The sequence below is a fragment of the Bombina bombina genome, chromosome 5, assembly GCF_027579735.1.
Source record: "Bombina bombina isolate aBomBom1 chromosome 5, aBomBom1.pri, whole genome shotgun sequence".
In the NCBI taxonomy this organism is placed as follows: Eukaryota; Metazoa; Chordata; class Amphibia; order Anura; family Bombinatoridae; genus Bombina; species Bombina bombina.
This window is the reverse complement of record NC_069503.1, coordinates 693,071,180-693,098,929: the sequence shown is the minus strand read 5'-3', so window position 1 is coordinate 693,098,929 and position 27,750 is coordinate 693,071,180. Positions and strand designations below refer to the sequence as shown.

Genomic DNA, 27,750 nt, shown 5'->3' with positions numbered 1-27,750 from the left:
AGTTCAACCTATACAAATCTTAATATATCTACAATAAAAGTTTAAATTGATCTTAAATTAATTCCATTAAAAAGGTGACACATTTAAAGGGGCAGTAAACATAGTGCAGAATTATATGATATTATCGTTGTACAAACATTATACATTAAAGTATTGCAGCCATATTTTATGATAAAGTCTAGTTTTTCAGACCGCCACTCCTTGCTCTGCTGAGCGGGTCTGTTTTTTTTTTCTTAAGCGCATCTGGGCAGCTTTCTACTCACAGCCGGCCTGACCGCGCCTTTAAACTCAATGTAGCTTGCTCCCGCTCTGGCCTGGTAGCGGGAGCGAGCTACATTGAGTTTTAAAGGTGCCCAGATGCGCTTAAGAAAAAAAAACAGACCTGCTCAGCAGAGCAAGGAGCGGCGGTCTGAAAAACTAGACTTTATCTTAAAATATGGCTGCAATACTTTAATGTATAATATTTGCGCTAAGATAATGTTATTATAACATTATTTTTAGGTTTATTGCCCCTTTAACACAAGCAATCATATCCCTGAATTCTGTTTCTAGCCAGAAATGTACCTAAACCATTTTTAAATGTTTCTACGGTATTGGCATGTATTACCTCCTTAGGTAGTGAGTTGTACAATGTATTTGCTCTTACAGTGGAAACACATTTACGTTGTTGGAGATTAAATCTCCTTTCCTCCAGCCTAAAATTGTGACCTCTTGTCACAAACAATTTTTTTGGAATAAACAGAGCTTCAGCCATCTCTGTATATGGGCCTTGAATATATTTATATTAAGTAATCAAGAGTCTTTTTCTCGAAAAAACATACCCAGTTTGGATAACCTCTCTTCATAGCTTAAAGGGACACTGGACCCAAATTTTTTATTTCATGATTCAGATAGAGCATGCGATTTTAAGTAACTTTCTAATTTACTTCTATTATCATTTCTTCTTTGTTCTCTTGCTATTTTTATTTGAAAAAGAAGGCATCTAAGCTAAGGAGCCAGCAAATTATTGGTTCAGGACCATGGACAGCACTTGTTTATTGGTGCTGTCCAATCAGCAAGGACAACCTAGGTTGTTCACCAAAAATGGGCCGGCATTTAAACTTACATTCTTGCTTTTCAAATAAACATACCAAGAGAATGAAGAAAATTTGATAATAGGAGTAAATTAAAAAGTTTCTTAAAATTGCATGCTCTATCTGAATCATGAAAGAAAAAAATTGGGTTCAGTGTCCCTTTAAATTCTCCATTCCCCGTATTAGCTTTGTGGCCCTTTTCTGAACTTTTTTTAAGTCTGCAATGTCTTTTTTTGAGATCGGTCCCCTAACTGCACTCTGTACTCAAGGTGTGGTCTTACCAAGGATTTATATAGTGACAGAATTATTCTTTCCTCCTTTGTATTAATGCCTCTTTTAATAAATTATAGTATCATATTAGCCTTAGAAGCCACTGCCCTGCATTATGCACCCATCTTTAGCTTGTCATCTATACAACCCCAATTTCGAAAAAGTTGGGACAATAAAAAAATGCAAAAAACTAACGAGTCATTCGAAAATTCAATTCACCCTGTACTACAAAGAAAACACATTATTAACACATTATTTGATGTTTTACTTTGTGAATTTAATGTATTTTTGAAAATATACACTCATTTCAAATCTGACTGCAACACGTTCCAAAAAAGTTGGGACAGGGACAGTTTAGGACTAATAGCAATGTGACAAGTTTATATAAGAAGGTGATGTGAAACAGGTGAGGCAATCGTGTAATCGTAGTATTAAAATAAAAGGCCTAGTCCTTCAAGAGCAAGGATGGGTCGAGGCTCCCCAATCTGCAAACAGATTCATTAGCGAATAATCCAGCACTTTGAGAACAACATTCCCCAAAGACAAATCAGTAGGATTTGGGGCATTTCACCTTCTACAATGCACAAAATAATTAAAAAAATTCAAGGAATCCGGTCAAATCTTGGTGCGTAAAGGGCAAGGCCGAAAACCACTTCTGAATGCACGTGATCCCTCAGACTGTCTAAAAAAACTGTCATGAGTCTGTAATGTATTATCCTGACATGGGCTTGGGAATACTTTGGTAAACCTTTGTCAGTCAACACCATTCGCCGCTGCATCCACAGATGCAAGTTAAGCCTTTACTATGCAAAGCAGATTCCATACATCAACACTGTCCAGAAGCGCCGCTGACTTCTCTGGGCTCGGTCTTATCTGAGATGGACAGTAGCTCAGTGGAATTGTGTTTTGTGGTCAGACGAGTCAACATTTCAAATAGCTTTTGGAAAAAACAGCCAATGTGTTCTCCGGGCCAAAGAGGAAAAAGACCATCCAAGCTGTTCAGCGTCAGGCCCAAATGCCAGCGTCTGTCATGGTATGGAGGGGGGTCAGTCCACATCCAGGATCCTGATTCCATTGACGTCTATAGGGGAATACATTAACGTGGTTGTAATATTCTTATCTTGACTTTTTCTGAGCGTTGGGTTACCCGAGACACACAATAAACTAAATTCTAGTGGAGTTAATGTGCAAGCGGTAGCGATAAATAATGCTCCACTCGAAATCTAGCACAGGGGGAATTGCATTTTCAAATGATTCTTTTTGCTTGTTTGTTTTTAATTTTCCATACTGTCCCAATTTTTTCAGAATTGGGGTTGTACTAAAAGTAACATAACCCTTTCCTTCTCTGTTTTGCTAAGTCTAGTTCCATTTAAATAATAGGTTGCCTGCGTTTTGTTTACTTCCAAAATTTAGAACCTTGCATTTTCCAGTATTAAATCTCATTTTCAATTTACCTGCCCATTCTTATTTTTGTAAGCCATTGTAAAGCAATTTCATCCTGCACTGACATTAAAGGACCAGTAAACACAGTAGATTTGCATAATCAACAAATGCAAGATAACAAGACAATACAATAGCATTTACTCTGAATTTCAAAAGAGTAGTAGATTTTTTTTCTAACAAATTTCAAAGTTATGTATATTCCCACTCCCCCTGTACCATGTGATAGCAATCAGCCAATCACAAATGCATATACGTATAGTCTGTGACTTCTTGCACATGCTCAGTAGGAGCTGGTGACTCAAAAAGTGTAAATATAAAAGACTGTGCACATTTTTTTTTAATGGAAGTAAACTGGAAAGTTGTTTAAAATTACATGCTGTATCTGAATCATGAAAATTTAATTTAACCTGAGTGTCCCTTTAATAAAAAAATAAAATTACATGAAAAGAGGGGAAAAATAAATAATGAAAGTATGTTGCAAAGTTGTTTTACTAATCTTAACTAAACTTTTTATATTCATATCTCAAGGTGTCTACTGTCCTTTTAAAGCAGACAATCTTTATTGGCATGGTCTGTGTTTGCAAAATAAAAGCTACACATTTACATCTGTGTTTGTAAAAAAACTAAAACATCTACTTGAATCTTTGACCTTTGTTCACTGACATGTTATTCTGCTTTGTCTTGGATAATATTAGTAACTCTGAGCTGTTTTGCAGGCTTCATAGACTCAGTGCAGTGGAATAAAATGGCAAAGATGTCTGGTTCTAACACATACAAATGGTATAAAGGTAATTCCACAGAACTAACATATAAGGTAAGTTCATTGCTTTTTGTTTTTTATTCTGCACGTTTTAAACTTTGCCTCTTGTAAAATGTGTTCTACACTCATTGACATACAATAATAATGTTATGTTTCTTATCATGTCGCCAAACATAAATACATAGAAACCAAGGCCAGATTGGCCTACAAGTAGATTTCCCGGTGGGCCACAGCAGCTGGGGATGGCTAACTTCAATTTAAGGGGATGGTGAAAGGGAGTCATGGATGAAATTGGGTGGTATTGAGTTTATATATCAACAATCTGGCTTCTTTTATTACAAACTAATATAATTTAATTCTAAATAATAAAAAAAAATATTGGGAAAGGAGTATACCATCAATCTTTTTGAGAAAAATGGGGCAAGTGCATTCTACAGACTCAATGGAAAATAGAGCAATTTTTTTCAGGGTTGCTTTTTATTCCCAGTCCGGCCCTATTAGAAACATAACATAAGAACCATATTCCTAACAAGGCAGCCCATTATTCCTATAAAGTATACTCTTAATTCATTTTGTGCTTATACCAGAAATTCTTGAAGTCCCCAATATTGGGCTAGAATACAAGTGGCGTGCTAATGTTAGAGTGGGATGCGATAAGCAATATGCGACCGCTCTAACTAAACAAAATTTGCGCTCAATGGATTAGAGCGACTGAAGTGTAAGGGTTTAAAAAAATATCTCCACCAAACACATTAATAACACATTATAATAAAGTGTTACATGCAAATATACAGCAAATTAGATTTTAAAAATTCTAATAAATATTAATGTATTTTTTTATAAGGGTTAAAAGGGATATGGCAAAGTATATTGACTGGAAAGTTTGTGTGTGTATATGTGTGTGTGTGTGTATATATATATATATATATATATATATATATATGTATTTATGTGTTTATATGTGTAAATATGTATATACACATGTGTTTATATGTGTAAATATGTATATACAAACAAATATATTCAAATAAAAACATAAACACGTGTATACACATGAATACACACACGTGCACACACATGTATGTATGTATGTATATATATGTATATATATGTGTGTGTGTGTATATATATATATATATATATATATAAATAAATACAGGACAAGCGCACTCCAAGGGACTTTTCAAAAATCACTTTAATCAGTGTTAACGTTTTCGGATGTAATATAGTCCGTCTTCAGACTTTTTTGTCTGAAGACGGACTATATTACGTCCGAAAAAGTTAACACTGATTAAAGTGATTTTTGAAAAGTCCCTTGGAGTGCGCTTGTCCTGTATTTCTATCTATTTTGTTTGCTGCACCCAGGGCATAAGGACTTTGGTCATTGGGAGTGCAATTTCCTGCTTGTCTATATATATATATATATATATATATATATATATATATATATATATATATATATATTTATTACACTTTTGAGCCCTTTCCAGTCAGAAACTTAGAAACTTGAAAAATAATTTTCATTTTATTTTAGTTTATGAGTTTTACTGTTATGAATATAAATATTTTGCATTCCATTGTTCTTCACTTAGAATAAAATGTTCTTTGTGTGTATGTATGTATGTATGTATGTGTATATATATATATATATATATATATATATATATATATATATATATATAAAAAAATATTTAAAAATAACAAGAACATTTTTCTTCTATGTGAAGATCATTTGAATGTAAAATATTCATTACTACCTTCATCTTTAGCACAGCTGGTCTAATGCGGTGTCGGTTTAGCCCGCGAGCTATAAGTGTTAGGGTTTTTTATTTTAACAGTGCGCTCCATTGAAGTCTATGGGAGAAGTATTTAGCGTGGTTGCAATATTCAAAGTCCTGAAGTTAGTGGGCATCAGACTTTAGCTCGCTAACTTTTTACTTTCAACTTGTAATAAGCAAGCTAACCCGGTTTTGTTAAAATTTAACTTGAAGCACAGTTAGCACGAGAGCAAAAAATGTTGTTATCACACCAATTATAATTCAGGCCATTGTTAGTGCTAACCACCTCTAATTAAAGTTTATTCAATGATACATGCATACACATATACAGACACACACATCTTCTTCATCTACACAAATATAATTACAATCTCCAAGCCCTGCACCAATTACCAGTCTTTTGACAAAATTCCCCTTTAATAAATCTTATCCATTGTTCTGATTTGTAAATTACTGAAATATTTTTAACATGCTGCAACAATGTTTATAAAAACTAAATGTAGGATAATTACAGAAGAGAAGGAGATAAATTGTTCCGCACCGCTGCTTCCACAGCCTGCATTGCAGCTCTGGTCATCCCACATCCACAGGCGTTTACAGAGAGAAAAGGGTGGATGTGTGAGGACCCGAGCTGTAATGCCAATTTAGAATATAATAACTTGACGATCCTGGCTATATCAAACGCTTGTTCATTTCACTATATTGTTCATTTATTCGTTATGTTTTGCATGCTTTAGTTGGCTGGTAGAAAATAACTGTTACTGATGCTTTTGGTCTTTTTTGTCTGTTCTGGTCATAATAAATCAGTTATTCATCACACTGACAATTGTGCTCTGTCTCTCTTGTTTGGGGTATTCAGGAGTCTATTCTACGAAAAAATCTCCAACTTGCTGTAATAACATAACTTTCTTTGTAAGGATAATTAAATAAGTTCCAGCTGAATGAGTTACTGCTGCTTATTGTAACTCTCTGCAGCAAAAAGTATACTACCTGCCCTTCACCTCTTCTGCCTAGATAGAGAGATATTGTAACTGAGACCAGCTTCCAGGGGGAGATAGGGTAATTAACCTGAATACCAGTCTCAGCAACAGTTCAGTTTAAGCTCCTGGTGATACCACTAGGGAGGGAGAGTGCTCCAAGGGTTAATATTGTCACATCTGGTGGCAAGCGAAGGGATTTGCTACTCTATATCGATCAGTGCTGGGGCCAGTAGACTACAAACTGCTGACTGTTCCAACTCTTTGTGAAATACTAAGTGCCCTATAAGGTGATCCGGGCCAGCAGTCAAAAGCAACGTTGTTTTACTCTCTGTGGAACAAGCATCACTTCTTCTGCTGCCCCACCGACAGAGATCTAGGTGCTGTATAACAGGCCCATCACCCTGGAAGAAAGGTTGCCATTACAAAATTAAAATTCACCTGGAACTTTGGGAGGAACAGGCTTTCATCCAGCAAAGCTGCAGTTTGCCTTCCCAAGGGGAGCCCATCAACCATGGGTTACAAATTGATTTCAGGGTGACCCAGCAATGCTTCCATCCCTTTTATGAAACCAAAGAGGACATTGATACCTTTATGCAGGACTTTGAAAAACAGTGCCAATTCAATCAAATCAGAGAGTCTCCCTCTAGCTGCTTAAATTTTAAAAACTTTATTCCATCATATATACAGGGTCCAACAGTGTAAGAGCAACTTTTTGGACTGAACACTAGCCCTTATTCATCCTACTGCTACAGCTGATGTGTTTTTTGGGGAATGACTTGTGGATGTTGGTCAGTGACTATTGCTCTCAAGAGAAGAAAACTGTGGTTACTCAGTCGGACCAGAGGGACAAAATCCCAGACCCCAAGAGATTGGTCACCAGCAGCCAAGCCAATCAGAGACCCTCAACCTGTGAGTACATTACATTCTGACTGTTCCCCTTTAATTTGCCCTCCCATACTGACTTTCAAATACTTGTAGTTAGTAATCTCTCATTATCCTCCCTCTGGGTCTGAGAGGATTCTGGAGACCAGGGGTAGAACATGTTAAATGGGAAGAAGAGTTATTTTACTGTATTATCAAAAGCCCTTAGCATTTAGTGGTGCCTCAACCCAACTGGGAGGCTCTCCTTAGAATTGCCAATGAGATACCACTGGCAGGCCATTCGAGAGCGAGACACTCCACCAGCCATCTGCTAAAGGTTTTCTTTTGGCTAGGTGTCACGCAAATTCTGTCATTCCTGTGACACTTGTCAGAAAGTAGGCACAACTGAGGATCACTCTTGAATGCCTTTACATCCCCCCACCTTTCATCCAGGAACCCTTCTGGTGTGTCACTGGAGGTATCATGGGGCCCCTTGCCAAACCTAGCCAATCAGGTACATTCTGACTGTGGTTGACAATGCTACTCAGTAATAGGAAAGAAAGATGTCCCGAGCACTCAGAGTGGAAAAATAAAAACAGTTTATTGAAAAAAGGTTAAAAGCGGCATAGACATGCAGGGGTCAAGGAAAAGGTAATCCGTTTTGTTGACCCCTGCATGTCTATGCCACTTTTAACCTTTTTTCAATAAACTCCGTTTTTTATTTTTCCACTCTGAGTGCTCAGGACATCTTTCTTTCTTATTGCTATTTGGTGGAATGGTACCCCCTGCTCACCTGATGCACCGCACTGTCCACTGGGGCTGGTAGTTTTCCCTTTGAAAGGTTTGTTACCGTCGAGTGCTTCGCTCTCAGTTGCGGCTACTGCCTATAATGCTACTTGGTACCCTGAAGAAGTGACATTGTCATCCATTACTGTTATGAAGGCAGTGGAGTTCCTCAGTCATTTACAGGCTTTAACGCCTAGCCTTACTTTGTCATTTTATATTGATACAATAAAATTACCTATTTGCACACTCTGTAGTGCTTGTTACTCAATGTGTATGGTGATATTCTGGCTGTGTGATCTACTGCAGTAACAGCTCTCTGGACATAGGTAGCCTCATTTTGAACACTCTTACACTTCCGTGTTGACGGAGCCGGTCACAGCCTGGAGCCATGGTGTGCAGTCGATTCCTCATAGTGATCCTTTCAGACTGTGGCATTCAGTTTGTCTCGAACCGCCTTCAACAAATTTGAGAGTTGTGTGGGGTCCAAGCCATCCGGACCATGCCATATAATAACCAAACGAATTGGCTCGGTGATCACTTTAATGGCAATTTGAAAAGCATGATTGAAGCATTCGTAGATGCCAAACCAGACTGAGAAAGATACCACACTTAGGGCCCGATGATCTAAAGCTCTCTGGGCTGGGGAGATTATTAAAGAATGCTATTTCCCTGGTGGAATGATCTAAACCCACTTTTTCCCCTGAAAACATGGTGTCTTGCTTATACTGCATTTTCATATTAAAAGTCTCCTAGTGGCTGGACTTCAAATACTACAAAGGTAGAATCTTTCTGTGTGTTGTTCTGTTAGTATTGAAATACCACAACACAGACAACTTCATATATAATAGCTTTAATGTTATGACGCGTTTCTCAACCCCAACTGGGTCGTTTCATCAGATAAAAAAAGTGAATGATGAAACGACCCAGTTGGGGTTGAGAAACGCATCATAACCTTTGCAGTATTTGAAGTCCAGCCACTAGGAGGCACACATCAAGCTGGAACCGGGACAAGCACCCTTGGAGCTTGGTTTCCACAGTGTACTAGCCACTGTTAAGTGCTAGCCTGCTTTCACGCACTGGTCACAGCACAGTGCTACACTATTTGGTAAGCATAATACTTACTTTTACCTGTACCTGCATTTCCAGACGATATCACGCTATTGTGGCGCCCTCTCTCTACTCTTTGTATTTTAACAGTTGTCCTACACTCTCTGGGATCAAGAGGAGCAGCCTGACTCACCATATCAAAAAGGAGGATACTTCTATCCCTTCAACTTACCATCACTATATGGACATTTTTCAGGACTGATACGGTAGACCTGTTCTACTAGATTTAAAAGTATATTACCGTGTTTGATAATATATCTTTTTTATTTTTTACTTTTTCCCTTTGTAACACCAGCACGCTTTTTTTATCCCTTCATTGGGATACGATCATTTCATATTAAAAGTGCATAATAAAATTAGTATTTTAAATATCATACAAAATGAATAACTGAACCATTCACACATAAATAAGCAGCAGAACTTTTTATTGTTAAGGTGCATCAAAATCGTAACAAAATTGTTCACCAAAAATCTTATTTTATGTAAAAATGTAAACTTTGTATGTAAATTACACAGGAATAAATCATAGTAACTATGCACAGCATAAATCATAATTTAAGTACACTTGAAGTGCAAAAAAAAAGGTAAGAAATTTCTACTTAAAAGTACAAAATACAAAGTGTAATTGTTGTTTCTTCGTAAAATGGGCTGAACATGGGCATTGTTGGATAGTCCCTGGGCTTTCCCAGTTGCCCTAGTTCCAAAGAAAGATGGAACCACCCAGTTCTGTGTGGACTAACGCCAGCTAAATTATATCTCGGTGACTGATGCATACCCCATGCCATGAGTGGATGATCTCCTTAAAAATCAGGGGTCCATTTCCCACCCACTCTAGATCTTAGCTGAGGTTACTGGCAAATTCCCTTAGTTAAAGATGCCCCAAAAAAGTCTTCCTTTATCACCCCATTTGATCTGTACCAGTTTAAAGGGACATAACCCCCCCCCCAAAAAAAAAAAATAATCATGATTTAGGCAGAACATACAATTTTAAACAACTTCCAATTTACTTCTATTATCAAGTTAACTTCATTCTCTTGGCATCAAGCACTAGGAGCTAGCAGAACACATTCAGTGAGCCAGTGATAACAGGCATCTATATGCAGCCATCAATCTGCAGCTAGCTTCCAACAGTAGTGCTTTGCTGCTCTGGAGCCTACATAGTTATACTTTTCAACAAAGGATACCAAGGATGCCAGACAAATGCCAAATTGGGATGGCCAAAGTTCAGTACCTAGGTCATGAAGTAGGGAGTGGCCAACTTAGACCTGACCCTAAAAAAGCCACAACCATATTAAACTGGTCTACCCCTACCACTAAAAAACACATCTTAGCTTTCCTAGGTAAGGCCGGTTACTACTGGACGTTTGTGCCTTCTTACAGTACCTTAACTGGCCTGACCAAGTAGGCTCTACCACGTGTTGTTAATTGGTCACCAGTGTGTGATCATGCCTTTTATTTTTTTTTGCAACCCCAGAGTACTCCAGATGGTTTATAGTGCAGACTGATGCTTCCATGCTCGAAATTGGTGCTGTCCTCAGTCAAGTTAGCACTGAAGGTGACGAAGACCCCATAGCCTTTCTTAGTAGAAAGTTATTGGATAGAGAGGTAAAATTGAAAAATAGTGTCTGGCTCAGGTCTGGGCCCTTAAAAGGTTCCAGCCTTACTTGTATTGTAAGGATTTCACTGTGGTGACCGGCCGTTATCTTCTGAAATGTTTAGAAAGAGTGTCTTAGGATAATGGTCAGTCATTGCACTGGAGTATGACATTACAACCGGATAAGTGTGAAGACCATGGCTATATCAATCCGGAATGTATGTTCATTTCACTATAATGTTAATTTATTTGTTATGTTTTACATGTTTTAGTTGACTGGTAGAAAATAACTGTTACTGATGCTTTTGGTCTTTTTTTTAAAAAGAGTCTGTCCTGCCCATAATAAAACAGTTTGTTATCACACTGACAATTGAGCGCTTTCTCTTTTGTACGGGGTATTCTTTAAAAAGATCCAACTTGCTGTAACGACATAACTGTCCTTGTAAGGACAATTCAACAAGTTCCAGCTGAAGAAGTTAGTGCTACTGATTTTAACCCACTGCAGCAAAAGTATGCTACCTGCCCTTCACCTATTCAGGCTAGATAGAGAGAGACTCTAAATGAGACCAACTTCCAGGGGGAGATATGGTCACTGACCTGACCCGGGTCTTAGCATCGGTTCAGTGAGTTAGAGCTCCTGCCAATACCACTGGGGGGAGAGAGTGTTCACAGGGTCAGTATTGTCACTAATAATAATAATAATAATAAATATACATGCTTTAGCACAAGACCTGACATAGAGGGCTTGTTGAGTTCTACAGTGAGCCGAGACGGATGTGGTGCCCCCCTAAGCACAGGCCATACCTTCTTACCTTAAGTCCAGCCCTGAGCTTCAGCTTTATTCAGTCTTTTTAATATATTTAAAACTTTCTGTCATATTTCCTCTGTCCATTCTCTCCTCTAAGCTATACATATATAGTCAAAGGGGCCAATTTATCATTGTCTGTCCAACATGATATGCTGTAGTGTATCATGTCCGTCAGACATCGCTGAATGCCGACAGCATATGCTGTCGGCATTTAACATTGCACAAGCAGTTCACCAGAACTGCTTGTGCAATGCCGCCCTCCTGCAGACTCGCGGCCAATCGGCTGCTAACAGGGGGTGTCAATCAGCCTGATTTTTAGGATCGGGCGGATTGAGGACCGCAGCCTCAGAGGCAGTGGACCAGTTATGGAGTATGCTTCTTAACTGCTGTTTCCGGCGAGCCTGAAGGCTTGCATGGAGATGGGGCATCAAGCTCCATTCAGAGCTTGATAATTTGGCCCCTTTGAGTCTTTCTTTAAAAATTTAAATTTTTACCATTTTATTTTTTACCATTTTAGTAGCCCTCATTTGAAAATATTCCAGTTTATTTATATCCTTTTGGAGAGATGGCTTCCAGAACTTTACACCATTCTTAAGATGAGACCTAACTAGTGACCTGTAAAGTGGCATTGTTTACTAAATTTCAAATCATCCAATATAATAATTCCAAAATCCTGTTCCTCTTGTGTAACAGTGAGTAAAGTGCCATTGTGTCTGTAATTAACCTTTGGATTTTTCTTTCCTAAATACATATTTTTGCACTATGCGATGATGAACGCCAGACCCCAGTCATTTGCCCAACACTCTGATTTTGTTGTATCACTTCTTATTTGATCCATACACATCCCACCTCTGGAACATCAGTTCTATTACAAATTGCAGTCTTGTTTGCAAACAGACATACTTTCACATGTAGTCCTTTGCTGATATCACTGATAAATATGTTAAACAAAACAGGCCTCAGAACTTACCCCTAAGGAACACCACTAGATACTGCCCCCTCAACTGAATACACATTTATGAAGGCACTCTGTTGTCTATCATTAAGTCAGTAGTCTACCCACTTCACAATTTTTAAACCAAGACATCTAGGAACTTGTTTGTTGTGTGGAACAAGTAATAATTCTTTACTTTTTAAAAGAGTTCCCATGAATTTCCCTGCAATTTAAGTTAAACAGACAGGCCTTTAGTTGCCAGAGTCTTCCTTACTGACCTTTTTTTTTTCTTCTTAGTTTTGAAAAGAGCTTTATTGGAATCAAATGAGAGTACATGTCATAAATAGAATATACAAGGCATACATCAAAAGTATTACAATATGATATGTCACAGAAGTAAGCCCATGTAATTGCTGTAGGAAAACATGATTCATGCGGTATGTTATACAACGCTGGATCCTATAGCATTATCTTGTGGTAAAAGCGTTCATGTGATCCTTTATAACAAATTAGATCCACTATCAGAACGAAGATAATAATAATTAAACAAATTGGAACAGAAGGATATAACGTTAAAACATTAAGGTAGATATTTTGTTCTTCTTTTGCACTTGTAGACAGGGTCTTACACATATAATCATATTTACTTGTTCAGTGTACCTCTTTCTTTGCCTCTTTCTTTGCCCCATCAATAACAAAGGTCACATGTAAGCAGTGTTGTGGATATATAGGAATATAGCTTAACAAAAGAAAAGGGAGTAAGGAGGATAAAGTGTTATACTTTGAGTGATATAGATTTATCCAAAGCCAATTATACCTTATGAGTCGACTGAAGTACAGCGAGCTGCAAATAAACTATTTAAAGGAGTCACTTTTCTCTCGGTGCCATTATAACAGTACTGACATTTTAAGCTAGGAATAACACAAAAATACAGTCATAGAGCTGATACTCTTAGCTAAGAATAATGGCTATTTCCACAGTCTTAACCTATGTGCTTTGAAACATATGCACTAATTAACAATAATATGCTAATCATATAAGTAAGAAAAAACTTGAAATAATGCAAAACAGAGTGAAACTTGAACGTTATGGGGTTACCAATATCTACGGAGCATGGTTAGATACCAAGAGAATGAAGAAAATTTGATAATAGGAGTAAATTAGAAAGTTGCTTAAAATGTCATGCTCTATCTGAATCACAAAAGAAAAAATTTGGGTTCAGTGTCCCTTTAATGCCACTAAGGGGTCAATTTATCAAAGTGCGAGCAGACATGATACAATGTAGCGTATCATGTCCGCAGCACATTGATAAATGCCGACAGTATACGCTGTCAGCATTTATCATTACACAAGCAGTTCTTTTGAACTGCTTGTGCAATGCTGCCCCTTGCAGATTTGCGGCCAATCGGCCTCTAGCAGGGGGTGTCAATCAGCCCGATCGTACAGGATCAGACGGATTGAAGACCGCAGTTTCAGAGGCAGTGGACAAGTTATGGAGCAGCGTTCTTTAGACTACTACTGTTTCTGGCGAGCCTGAAGGAGCTTGATAATTCGGCCCCTAAATCTCATCCTCTACTTCAGTGTTTAGTGAAGACAGAATATAAGTAATCATTGAACCATTTTGCAATTGGCTTATCTCCTTCTACCACCCAGATATCAAAAACATTTGACTCTTACTATTCGTGCTCCCATAATAAGAGTTTGCCCTTTTAAATAATTATCAGCTAGATTACAAGTTTTGTGTTATGACTCAAAAAGCATTGTTATGCTTCATAACAATACTTTTTCCCTAACGCCGCTTTTACAAGTCTTGTCAGTATAGGTGTACCGAACACCATTTTGGCCGTCGCGCAACGTCAGTACCGCACTTTTAAAAAAGTCTTTTTTCAATGGGACTTCCATAGCGCTACTATTATGAGTTTTGCGGTGAGGCCAAAAAGTGAGCTGTACACCCTATACTGACAAGATCTGTACCTCCATCTAAAGTCAGTAGTTATTAGTTTTATGCTACAAAGCTGTAGCATAAAACTCATAACTAAACTGTCACAAAGTACACTAACACCCATAAACTACCTATTAACCCCTAAACCGAGGCCCTCCCGCATCGCAAACACTAAAATAAAATTATTAACCCCTACTCCGCCGCTCCCCAACATCGTCGCCACTATAATAAACCTATTAACCCCTAAACCGCCGCCCTCCCGCATCGCAAACACTATTTAAAGATTATTAACCCCTAATCTGCCGTCCACCCACACCGCCGCAATAATAAACCTATTAACCACTAAACCGCAAGCCCCCCACAACAAGATATATTAAAATAAACTATTAGCCTCCCACATCACTACATAAATATATTAAACCCTAAGCCTTAGTCTAATACTAACACCCCCTAACTTAAATATAATTAAAATAAATCTAAATTAAACTTACAATTATTACCTAAATAACCTATTTAAAACTAAATACTGTATATACTTGCCTATAAAATAAAACCCAAGCTAGCTAAAAAATAACTAATAGTTATATTGTAGCTAGCTTAATGTATTTTTATTTCACAGGTAAATTTGTATTTATTTTAACTAGGTAGACTAGTTAGTAAATAGTTATTAACTATTTACTAACTACCTAGCTAAAATAAATACAAATGTACCTGTAAAATAAAACCTAACCTGCCTTACACTAAAACCTAACATTACAATAAAATAAATTAAATTAATAAAATACAATTATCTACATTACAAAAAAACACTAAATTACACAAAATAAAAAACAAACGCCTAGATTAGGAGTTTTTGTCGGTAAGGCTTGCATTGCTAATGAGCCTTTTTATCCCACCGCTCCCTTAAGACAACTCTGGTATTACAGATTTTTTTAAACCTGGCGTTAGCCGCAAAAAGGTGAGCGTAGAGCAGAATTTAGCTCCACATCTCACCTCAATACCAGCGCTGCTTAAGTCAGCGGTGAGCTGGCTAAACGTGCTCGTGCACGATTTCACCATAGGAAACAATGGGGCTGAGCTGGCTGAAAAAAAACCTAACACCTGCAAAAAAGCAGCGTTCAGCTCCTAACGCAGCCCCATTGTTTCCTATGGGGAAATTAATTTTATGTCTGCACCTAACACCCTAACATGAACCCCAAGTCTAAACATCCCTAATCTTACACTTATTAACCCCTAATCTGCCGCCCCCGACATCGCCGACACCTGCATTATATTATTAACCCCTAATCTGCCGCTCCGGACACCGCCGCCACCTACATTATACAGGGAGTGCAGAATTATTAGGCAAATGAGTATTTTGACCACATCATCCTCTTTATGCATGTTGTCTTACTCCAAGCTGTATAGGCTCGAAAGCCTACTACCAATTAAGCATATTAGGTGATGTGCATCTCTGTAATGAGAAGGGGTGTGGTCTAATGACATCAACACCCTATATCAGGTGTGCATAATTATTAGGCAACTTCCTTTCCTTTGGCAAAATGGGTCAAAAGAAGGACTTGACAGGCTCAGAAAAGTCAAAAATAGTGAGATATCTTGCAGAGGGATGCAGCACTCTTAAAATTGCAAAGCTTCTGAAGCGTGATCATCGAACAATCAAGCGTTTCATTCAAAATAGTCAACAGGGTCGCAAGAAGCATGTGGAAAAACCAAATCGCAAAATAACTGCCCATGAACTGAGAAAAGTCAAGCGTGCAGCTGCCAAGATGCCACTTGCCACCAGTTTGGCCATATTTCAGAGCTGCAACATCACTGGAGTGCCCAAAAGCACAAGGTGTGCAATACTCAGAGACATGGCAAAGGTAAGAAAGGCTGAAAGACGACCACCACTGAAGAAGACACAAGCTGAAACGTCAAGACTGGGACAAGAAATATCTCAAGACTGATTTTTCTAAGGTTTTGTGGACTGATGAAATGAGAGTGAGTCTTGATGGGCCAGATGGATGGGCCCGTGGCTAGATTGGTAAAGGGCAGAGAGCTCCAGTCCGACTCAGACACCAGCAAGGTGGAGGTGGAGTACTGGTTTGGGCTGGTATCATCAAAGATGAGCTTGTGGGGCCTTTTCGGGTTGAGGATGGAGTCAAGCTCAACTCCCAGTCCTACTGCCAGTTTCTGGAAGACACCTTCTTCAAGCAGTGGTACAGGAAGAAGTCTGCATCCTTCAAGAAAAACATGATTTTCATGCAGGACAATGCGTCCAAGTACTCCACAGCGTGGCTGGCAAGAAAGGGTATAAAAGAAGAAAATCTAATGACATGGCCTCCTTGTTCACCTGAGCTGAACCCCATTGAGAACCTGTGGTCCATCATCAAATGTGAGATTTACAAGGAGGGAAAACAGTACACCTCTCTGAACAGTGTCTGGGAGGCTGTGGTTGCTGCTGCACGCAATGTTGATGGTGAACAGATCAAAACACTGACAGAATCCATGGATGGCAGGCTTTTGAGTGTCCTTGCAAAGAAAGGTGGCTATATTGGTCACTGATTTGTTTTTGAATGTCAGAAATGTATATTTGTGAATGTTGAGATGTTATATTGGTTTCACTGGTAAAAATAAATAATTGAAATGGGTATATATTTGTTTTTTGTTAAGTTGCCTAATAATTATGCACATTAATAGTCACCTGCACACACAGATATCCCCCTAAAATAGCTATAACTAAAAACAAACTAAAAACTACTTCCAAAACTATTCAGCTTTGATATTAATGAGTTTTTTGGGTTCATTGAGAACATGGTTGTTGTTCAATAATAAAATTAATCCTCAAAAATACAACTTGCCTAATAATTCTGCACTCCCTGTACTTATGAACCCCTAATCTACTGCCCCCAACATCGCCGACACCTACATTATATTTATTAACCCCTAATCTGACCTCCCCATGTCGCCGCAACTATATTAAGTTTATTAACCCCTAATCTGCCGTAGCCAACGTCGCCGCCACTATTATAAATTTATTAAACCCTAAACCTAAGTCTAACCCTAACCCCCCTAATTTAAATATAATTTAAATACATTTAAATAAATTTACTACAATTAAATAAATTATTCCTATTTAAAACTAAATACTTACCAATAAAATAAACCCTAAGCTAGCTACAATATAACTAATAGTTACATTGTAGCTAGCTTAGGATTTATATTTATTTTACAGGCAACTTTGTATTTATTTTAACTAGGTACAATAGTTATCAAATAGTTATTAACTATTTAATAACTTCCTAGTTAAAATAAGTACAAAAGTACCTGTAAAATAAACCCTAACCTAAGTTACAATTACACCTAAAACTACACTATAACTAAACTAATTACCTAAACTACCTACAATTAATTACAATTAAATTAAATAAACTAAATTACGAAAAAAACAAACACTAAATTACAGAAAATAAAAAAAGAATTACAAGAATTTTAAACTAATTACACCTAATCTAATCCCCCTAATAAAATAAAAAGCCCCCTAAAATAATAAAATTCCCTACTTTATACTAAATTACAAATAGCCCTTAAAAGGGCCTTTTGTGGGGCATTGCCCCAAAGTAATCAGCTCTTTCACCTGTAAAAAAAATACAATACCCCCCCAACATTAAAACCCACCACCCACACACCCAACCCTACTCTAAAACCCACCCAATCCCCCCTTAAAAAAACCTAACACTACCCCCCTGAAGATCTCCCTACCTTGAGCCGTCTTCACCCAGCCGGGCACAAGTGGACCTCCAGAGGGGCAGAAGTCTTCATCCGATCCGGGCAGAAGAGGTCCTCCAAGCGGCAGAAGTCTTCATCCGATCCGGGCAGAAGAGGTCCTCCAAGCGGCAGAAGTCTTCATCCAGGCGGCATCTTCTATCTTCATCCATCCGGAGCGGAGCGGGTCCATCTTCAATCCAGCCGACCCCCCCAAAATAAAAAAAACCCATAGCCTACACTAAACTACCAATGACCCTTAAAAGGGCATTTTGCGGGGCATTGCCCCAAAGAAATCAGCTCTTTTGCCTGTAAAAACAAATACAAACAACCCCCCAACAGTAAAACCCACCACCCACACAACCAAACCCCCCAAATAAAATTCTATCTAAAAAAATTCTAAGCTAACCATTGCCCTGAAAAGGGCATTTGGATGGGCATTGCCCATTGCTATGCATCCGTATTGTGATAGATAAGCTGATCTGATAACCTCTCAGAAGGGGTGTTATGCTGCTGATTAATCTGTTTAATAAGCACTGTTTGCATTCACTTGATAACTTTATATTTCCTTTTATATATATATATATATATATATATATATATATATATATATATATATATATATATATATATATAGTATCATATACACAGATTATATACACTGTTTGATATGATAGCATTTTGTGTTTTTTTTCAGTTATGTGATGCATATTCAATGATAAGACTTAAATTGGAGATGATGGCACCACTTACTTATAAAGAAGGGTCTATAACCGTTCAAATATGGTAAAATGGCCTCTGTTTGTAAATTATATTTAGTGTTATGGTGCTTAGTATCAAGAACACTACATGGCAAAAATTGTTAGTTAAAGAAACTAAACAAAAAAAGAGATACTATATAAGCACCCAAATAAGACCCTATAATAACTAAAAGTTGGAAAAAAAATCACACACATTAAAATATAAATCTTTATTAGAACATATTAAAATCAGGGTATATTAAAACTAAAATGCTGGCAATGTTCCAGTTAAAGAACTGGTTATAGTGGGGGGAACAATTATATGGTCCTAGAGTGAACTGTTATACAGGTCGTGGTGTAATAGGGCTATTAAGCCTCAAATAGGAGACAATATATATTTGATAATGAAAGGCCTTATCATCGAGTTTAGTAGGTTGTGCTAATAAAAATAATCACATTAACACCTTGGTCAATGTGTATACCTCAAGTATTGTAGAAGTTTGTGATCACAGAGATGTCAGGTTGTTAGACCATGAAATGAATCTAATAAGATGCCCCTTTATCAGATAATATTAAGTGTGTGGCTTGCTGTTCACTAAGTTTCATATTTACCAACCATTGAGTGACCAGTACTCAATTATATTTATAGTGATTTAATTCACTGATGGCAAAAATAAAACTGCCATTCATAGCTTCCCTTGTAAATACTATGACACTTCCGTGATGTAAATTCTTATTAATTTAGTCTAAAATAATTAAGTCATATAGTATATGATTACAAAGTGTCAGGTTACTAGATATTGCCTCACACCTATATTATATAAAGCTATTTGTCTGATTGTATGGTAGCTCCTATACACCTAGATTACGAGTTTTGTCGGTAATGCTGTGTGGTGCTAATGAGCAGTTTATGCTCACTGCTCACCTACAGACAATGCTTGTATTACGGGTTTTTATAAACCTGGCGTTAGCCGCAAAAAAGTGAGCGAAGAGCAAAATTTAGCTCCACATCTCACCTCAATACCAGTGCTGCTTACGGTAGCGGAGAGCCGGCTGAAAAAAACCTGAACTTCAATCCTATTGGCTGATTGCATCAGCCAATACGATTTTTTCTACCTTAATTCCAATTGGCTGATAGAATTCTATCAGCCAATCGGAATTCAAGGGACGCCATCTTGGATGACGTCATTTAAAGGAACCTTCATTCTTCAGTTGGACTTAGTTTGAAGAGGATGCTCTGCGTCGGATGTCTTGAAGATGGACCTGCTCCGCGCCGGATGGATGAAGATAGAAGATGCCGCCTGGATGAAGACTTCTGCCCGTCTGGAGGACCTCTTCTGGCCGGCTTTGATGAAGACTTCTGCCTGTCTGGAGGACCACTTCGCCTGGCTTCGTTGAGGACTTCGGCCCGGCTGGGTGAAGACTTCACAAGGTAGGGTGATCTTCAAGGGGTTAGTGTTAGGTTTTATTAAGGGGGTATTGGGTGGGTTTTAGAGTAGGGTTGGGTGTGTGGGTGGTGGGTTTAAAAGTTGGGGGGGTATTGTACTTTTTTTACAGGTCAAAGAGCTGATTACTTTGGGGCAATGCCCCGCAAAAGGCCCTTTTAATAGCTATTTGTAATTTAGTATAGGGTAGGGCTTTTTATTATTTTGGTGGGCTTTTTTTATTTTATTAGGGGGGATTAGATTAGGTGTAATTATTTGATTATTTTCTGTAATTTAGTTTTTTTTTTTTTCGTACTTTAGATTTTTTTTTTTAATTGTATTTAATTGTAGTTAGTTTAGGTAATTAATTTAATTATAGTGTAGTGTTAGGTGTAATTGTAACATAGGTTAGGTTTTATTTTACAGGTATATTTGTCTTTATTTTAACTAGGTAGCTATTAAATAGCTAATCACTATTTAATAACTATTATACCTAGTTAAAATAAATACAAAGTTGCCTGTAAAATAAAAATAAATCCTAAGCTAGATACAATGTAACTATTAGTTATATTGTAGCTAGCTTTGGGTTTATTTTATAGGTAAGTATTTAGTTTTAAATAGGAATAATTTAGTTAATAGTTATTTTATTTAGATTTATTTAAATTATATTTGTTAGGGGGTGTTAGGGTTAGGGTTAGACTTAGGTCTAGGGGTTAATACATTTAATATAGTTGCGGCGACGTTGGGGGCGGCAGATTAGGGGTTAATAAATTTAGGTAGGTGTCGGCGATGTTAGGGACGGCAGATTAGGGGTTAATAAAATTTAACTAGTGTTTGCAATGCAGGAGGGCGGCAGTTTAGGGGTTAATATATTTTTTATAGTGGCGGCGATGTCCGGTTCAGCAGATTAGGGGTTACATTTTTTTTTTATTGTTTGCGATGGGGGGGGGCCTCGGTTTAGGGGTTAATAGGTAATTTATGGGTGTTGGTGTACTTTTTGCACTTTAGTTAAGAGTTTTATGCTACGGCGTTAGCCCATAAAACTCTTAACTACTGACTTTTAAATGTGGTATCAGTCTTGAGAGGAGAGGCTGTACCGCTCACTTTTTGGAAGATTCGTAATACCGGCTTATGCAAGTCCCATTGAATATATAGGATACGCAATTGACGTAAGTGGATTTGCGGTATTTTCGAGTCTGACCAAAAAAGTGAGCGGTACACCTGTACCTGCAAGACTCATAATACCAGCGTTAGGAAAAAAGCAGCGTTGGGACCTCTCAACGCTGCTTTTTAAGGCTAACGCACAACTCGTAATCTAGCCGATAGGAATTGATGTAGTTACGATATTCCTAGTGGATTATTGTGAGTATAACAGGTCTTTTAATCAATAAATTGAATTTATACCCTAGATATGTATTGCGTTTATTTCTTGGCAACATAAAGTCAACATCTATATCCTATGAGCCAATTTATTATCAATATGTATCACTTTGATTATAGTTACGCAATCACAGGAGCACAAAGCCCATATAAAATTACTTGAAATAAATAAATCAAGTGGCTATTCATAGCATTTCTATTTGTGTTGAATTATATCTGTGCTCACAATCTCTAAAAAATGTATTGGAAAGGTTGAGGCTATGTATCTGCCCACACCACCAATATTATGTAGAGATTAAATTATATAGAGCGCATTCACCCCAAGTAAACAACTCTAAGTATAGGAATTAAAAGGCCATCCACAAAAAACTCTGTTATGTGATATTAGGTCATATTATCGACAGTTAGTAAAGCTCTCTACATGCTAAAGTATTTCATGTGAGCATATCGTATCTATATATAATGCCCCAAGAGATTGTTAAATACTTGATCCAACTTGCTACCCAATATAACTCTATCAATTGCACTATGGTAGCTGAATGCTCCGAGCTACCTTTGTTTGTACTGCGGATGCTAATTTACATTCTATTGTACGTTGTTAGCTTTGTGCAAAACCCTTATGACGAACCATTTAGTTCAAATAACCCCTATGTTATTGTTAAATACTTGATCCAACTTGCTAAATATTGAACTCATAATTGAGTACTGGTATATTCAATGATGTCATTGTCTATTGAGGATTGCCATGGCTACGGTTTTTGGCACAATTTTTCTCACTGGGGGTGGGGTTTACACTGTTTAAATTGCCACTTGTGGTTTGTGTTTGTCTGAGGAATGGGAGTGTGTACCTGAAACGTCACACCTGTTATATTAAACTTTACTTGTTAAAAAGGCCAGAAAATGCCTCCCTTTATTTTATTAATTATATATATATATATATATATATATATATATATATATATATATATATACATACTTATATGTACATATGTATTTGTGGTTATATGTGTATATATGTCTGTAAATACATATATACATATATACAAAACACGGAAGGGAACTGCACTCTCACACCGGACCGGGTACACATCCCATAACCCTGCAACATGCTCAGCCCTGGGTGCCACTGGCACTCACAGAAAGCTGTGCTGTCCCCAGAGCCACAAGCAGTTAACCCCAGACAGTTCTGGGTGCAAGAACCATAGGGAAAATTACAAAACAAATTAATACAACACACAGAGAAAACCCAGCACTCACTTACAAGCTCTCAGCTAAGATTTAAAAGCAAAAATGGAAAGGTTAGTCACCGCATCTGGCCAAATGGGACAAGCTCAGGTACCACGTCAAGGTCCTCTCCAATACCTGAGACCCTAAAACAGCCACACAATGCAAGCTTTCAAATCCAAACAAACTGAAAACAAAAAAAGGGTGCACAGGAATATGTAATCACCCTAGACATATACAAAACACGGAAGGGAACTGCACTCTCACACCGGACCGGGTACACATCCTGTGACCCTGCAACATGCTCAGCCCTGGGTGCCACTGGCACTCACAGAAAGCTGTGCTGTCCCCAGAGCCACAAGCAGTTAACCCCAGACAGGTCTGGGTGCAAGCTTGCATTGTGTGGCTGTTTTAGGGTCTCAGGTATTGGAGAGGACCTTGACGTGGTACCTGAGCTTGTCCCATTTGGCCAGATGCGGTGACTAACCTTTCCATTTTTGCTTTTAAATCTTAGCTGAGAGCTTGTAAGTGAGTGCTGGGTTTTCTCTGTGTGTTGTATTAATTTGTTTTGTAATTTTCCCTATGGTTCTTGCACCCAGACCTGTCTGGGGTTAACTGCTTGTGGCTCTGGGGACAGCACAGCTTTCTGTGAGTGCCAGTGGCACCCAGGGCTGAGCATGTTGCAGGGTCATAGGATGTGTACCCGGTCCGGTGTGAGAGTGCAGTTCCCTTCCGTGTTTTGTATATGTCTAGGGTGATTACATATTCCTGTGCACCCTTTTTTTGTTTTCAGTTTGTTTGGATTTGAAAGCTTGCATTGTGTGGCTGTTTTAGGGTCTCAGGTATTGGAGAGGACCTTGACGTGGTACCTGAGCTTGTCCCATTTGGCCAGATGCGGTGACTAACCTTTCCATTTTTGCTTTTAAATCTTAGCTGAGAGCTTGTAAGTGAGTGCTGGGTTTTCTCTGTGTGTTATATACATATATATATATATATATATATATATATATATATATATATATATATATATATATATATATATATATATATATATACACACACACACACACACACATATGCATGTTTAGACATGTATATGTATGTATCCCTATGTTATAGCCCTCTACCTGCCTTTTTTTTTCTAAAACCTGAAACCTCATATTTTGAGCAATTATAACTTTTTAATGCAATATTTAAAAAAAAATTTTTTTTATTAGATAGTGTTATTATGAGTGTAACTGTACTTTTTAATGTATTCGTGATGTGCTTTGTGCAACTTTTTTGTTTTGCAAAACTGTTAACCAGAGCTCTAAAGTTGTGGTAATCATTCTAGCATAAATCACAATTGCGCTCAAGTGATCACATTTACGATAAGCCAGATGAGTGACAACACCAGCAATAAACCTCTTATCACTCACGCACAAACGTTTATGCTCCACGCGTAATCTGGCCGCCCATAGTTTTTTATCGAAGCTCAGTCTGAAATGTCCTAAACTTACATAAGTTTTCTGCATATTTTTGTGCATGATTTAGCCAAAAATATAGATATTTTGCATAGAGAGCATATTTGTAAACACATTTCTCCTGTGTCTGATGGATCAAGAAGATTTATTTGCTTTTCTTGGTGACGTCATTATTAGATGAAAAAGTGCAAATGACATTGCTAAGTGGCTAAATAGTTCAGGGGATGGAGCACATTGCTTCTGAATTAAATGTCACCATTACTAGCTCTACTCAAGGTAGTTAGAGTTCTCCCCCCCCCCCCAGTAATTGTGTATCAGAGTTCACACTGAAAGATCTTAACCCGACAAAAAGATTTGCAGCTCATCCTTGTGCAAAGTATAAGCACAAACAAATTTGCATTTAATATGATTTGCATAGATTATTTGTTTGTGAACACGTTTTAAAGCGTGTCCATGATGGGTTGACTTCTTACTTCTATGTGTGATATCTATGTGAAATGTATCACAATGCATTGTAGCCCTATGGTTAAGGTCATTTTTATTTGTTATTTATCTTTTAAAAACTAGAAATTGGACACTGAAAAAAAGCTCAAGCCATTGTTTAAATTCCGTCAGATGTTAAAAAAAAAAAAAAAGCAGGGAAATTCATATTTCTCTTACTTGGTGTATTCAGTCCACGGATTCATCCTTACTTGTGGGATATTCTCAATCCCTACAGGAAGTGGCAAAGAGAGCACACAGCAAAGCTGTCCATATAACTCCCCTCAGGCTCCGCCCCCCAGTCATTCTCTTTGCCGCTCTAACAAGTAGCATCTCCATTAAAGGGACACAAGCGTCTGGCAGCTGTACCAGACGTCCAGGTGTTTGCACAGGCCTTAGTTAGAATCAAGCCTGTTTACAAGCCTGTGGCTCCTCCATGGAGTCTAAATTTAGTTCTTTCAGTTCTTCAAGGGGTTCCGTTTGAACCTTTGCATTCCATAGATATCAAGTTATTATCTTGGAAAGTTTTGTTTTATAGTAGCAATTTCTTCTGCCCGAAGAGTTTCTGAATTGTCTGCTTTGCAGTGTTATTCACCCTATCTGGTGTTCCATGCAGATAAGGTTGTTTTGCGTACCAAACCTGGTTTTCTTCCAAAAGTGGTTTATAATAAGAATATTAACCAGGAAATCATTGTCCCTTCTCTGTGTCCTAATCCAGTTTCTAGGAAGGAACGACTTTTACACAATCTTGACGTGGTTCGTGCCTTAAAATTCTATTTAAAGGCAACTAAGGATTTCAGACAAACATCATCCTTGTTTGTTGTCTATTCTGGTAAGAGGAGAGGTCAGAAAGCGACTGCTACCTCTTTCCTTCTGGCTGAAAAACATCATCCGATTGGCTTATGAGACTGCTGGACAGCAGCCTCCTGAACGAATTACAGCTCATTCCACCAGAGCTGTGGCTTCCACATGGGCTTTCAAGAACGAGGCTTCTGTGGAACAGATTTGTAAGGCAGCGACTTGGTCTTCGCTGCATACATTTGCCAAATTTTACAAATTCAATACTTTTGCTTCTTCGGAGGCTATTTTTGGGAGAAAGGTTTTGCAAGCAGTGGTGCCTTCCGTTTAGGTTACCTGACTTGTTCCCTCCCTTCATCCGTGTCCTATTGCTTTGGTATTGGTATCCCACAAGTAAGGATTTATCCGTGGACTGAATACACCAAGTAAGAGAAAACAGAATTTATGCTTGCCTGATAAATTACTTTCTCTTACAGGTGTATTCAGTCCACGGCCCGCCCTGATATTTAAGTCAGGTTCAAATTTAATTTACAATAACTACAGTCACCACTGCACCCTATGGTTCTCCTTTTTCTCCTAACCGTCGGTCGAATGACTGGGGGGGCGGAGCCTGAGGGGAGCTATATGGACAGCTTTGCTGTGTGCTCTCTTTGCCACTTCCTGTAGGGATTGAGAATATCCCACAAGTAAGGATGAATCCATGGACTGAATACACCTGTAAGAGAAAGTAATTTATCAGGTAAGCATAAATTCTGTTTTTACGTGGTGTCCGGTAAAAGAAAAAGCATAAAAATATTAAATTTACAGAGTGCATTTTAGAGAGTACAGTGCCCTTATTGAAGTAATTCAGAAGCTTCCACTGAGAATGAGGTGAAATAACACCATTTAACATGGGTAAACCTGTTCTGCTCTAAAATGTGTTTGAGAACTACATAACTGTGTTATGCTGTTTTCTTGTTTGCTCTTCTGCTTTTGTTGTTAGTGTGTTAGGATGAAATGCAATTTTGTCAGCCTCTTTATCATTCCAGGGAAATTGTTGGTTGAGGAACATGAAACTCAGATATGAGGCGAAAGCTACTGACCCCATTGTACAAGAAATTGCAGCATCAAGGAATATAAATCCAAAGTATGAAACTCTAAACATTGAATTCAAAGATAATATTACCACTATAATCATGACACGTCCAGCGAAAAAAAATGCTTTTAATGTGGAGGTAAAGTAGCATTGTCACTTCTAATTCCTTCTATATCCCGCACTAATTTGTACATCAACTTTATTTTAATGTCACATAAAACAATATGTAATGTCTTGTTAATGAAAAGGTCACAAACGTCCTTTATAATTATGAACTATTATTACTAATATTTTTGTATGTGTTTAATAATGGTTTTGCCTCATTTTCTTTAGGCTACAGTGCACTATATATTCAATCAAAAGCATTTCTGCAATTTATTTGTATTTGCAAAAAATCTTGTAAGAGATACAACTGCTATCTTATATATAAGGAATATGAAAAATGTCATGATTTATACTTACAGATACATTTATTTATCCGTGCTTGAAGTAGGGCCGATTAAAGTCCTTCCATGCTATTCATTATTTTGTTTCTGTATGTGCCTTATCTGTATCTTAAAGTTTCATATGTTCTTGATTGTCAACTTTAGAATAAATACTGATAGCATGCCTTAAATTAGCTATAGCATACAAGGCATTTACCCGCTGGGCCATTTTTAGGACTGGGCCTGTTGCCTTAGCTCCACCCAGTCATTAGCATTATTATTTGTGCATAATGCAGTTGTGCCCTGCTTCTCTTTGCCTTGCTGTGTCTGTGAGCCAGGTCAGAGCCGGTCCTGACCCACTTTAACCCACTTTCACTTGTGCACGCTGGAACTCTTGCTCTGTGTGCAACAAACTCACATCTATCTATGACCTCTTCATCTCCGACTCACCTTCTGGCTCTCACAGAAACCTGGCTCTCTCCCTCAGACACAGCTTCCCCTGTTGCTCTGTCACATGGGGAGCTACACTTCAGCCACACCCGAGGCCTGGAGACAGGCAAGGAGGTGGCGTAGGTATTTTACTTTTCTTTACATTTTCTTTCTTCGAAACCCACATGGCTATCTTCTTTCCTCTCCTCAGACATCCCTGCCCTCATCCTT

General features: G+C 37.9%; 1 protein-coding gene across 2 annotated transcripts in view; it reads left to right on the top strand.

The window, feature by feature from the left end:
• The window catches only part of LOC128659472 (enoyl-CoA delta isomerase 2), a 167,179-nt gene that overhangs the window by 13,997 nt on the left and 125,432 nt on the right, over window positions 1-27,750 (top strand). For both annotated transcript variants that reach the window (XR_008402398.1, XM_053713095.1), the window contains exons 2-3: window positions 3,503-3,600; window positions 26,619-26,804. Coding sequence is in view for 1 of the 2 variants with exons in the window: in XM_053713095.1 (XP_053569070.1) it covers window positions 3,532-3,600; window positions 26,619-26,804 (255 nt within the window). In the remaining variant the exon portion in view is untranslated. The remainder of the gene's footprint in view (window positions 1-3,502; window positions 3,601-26,618; window positions 26,805-27,750) is intronic.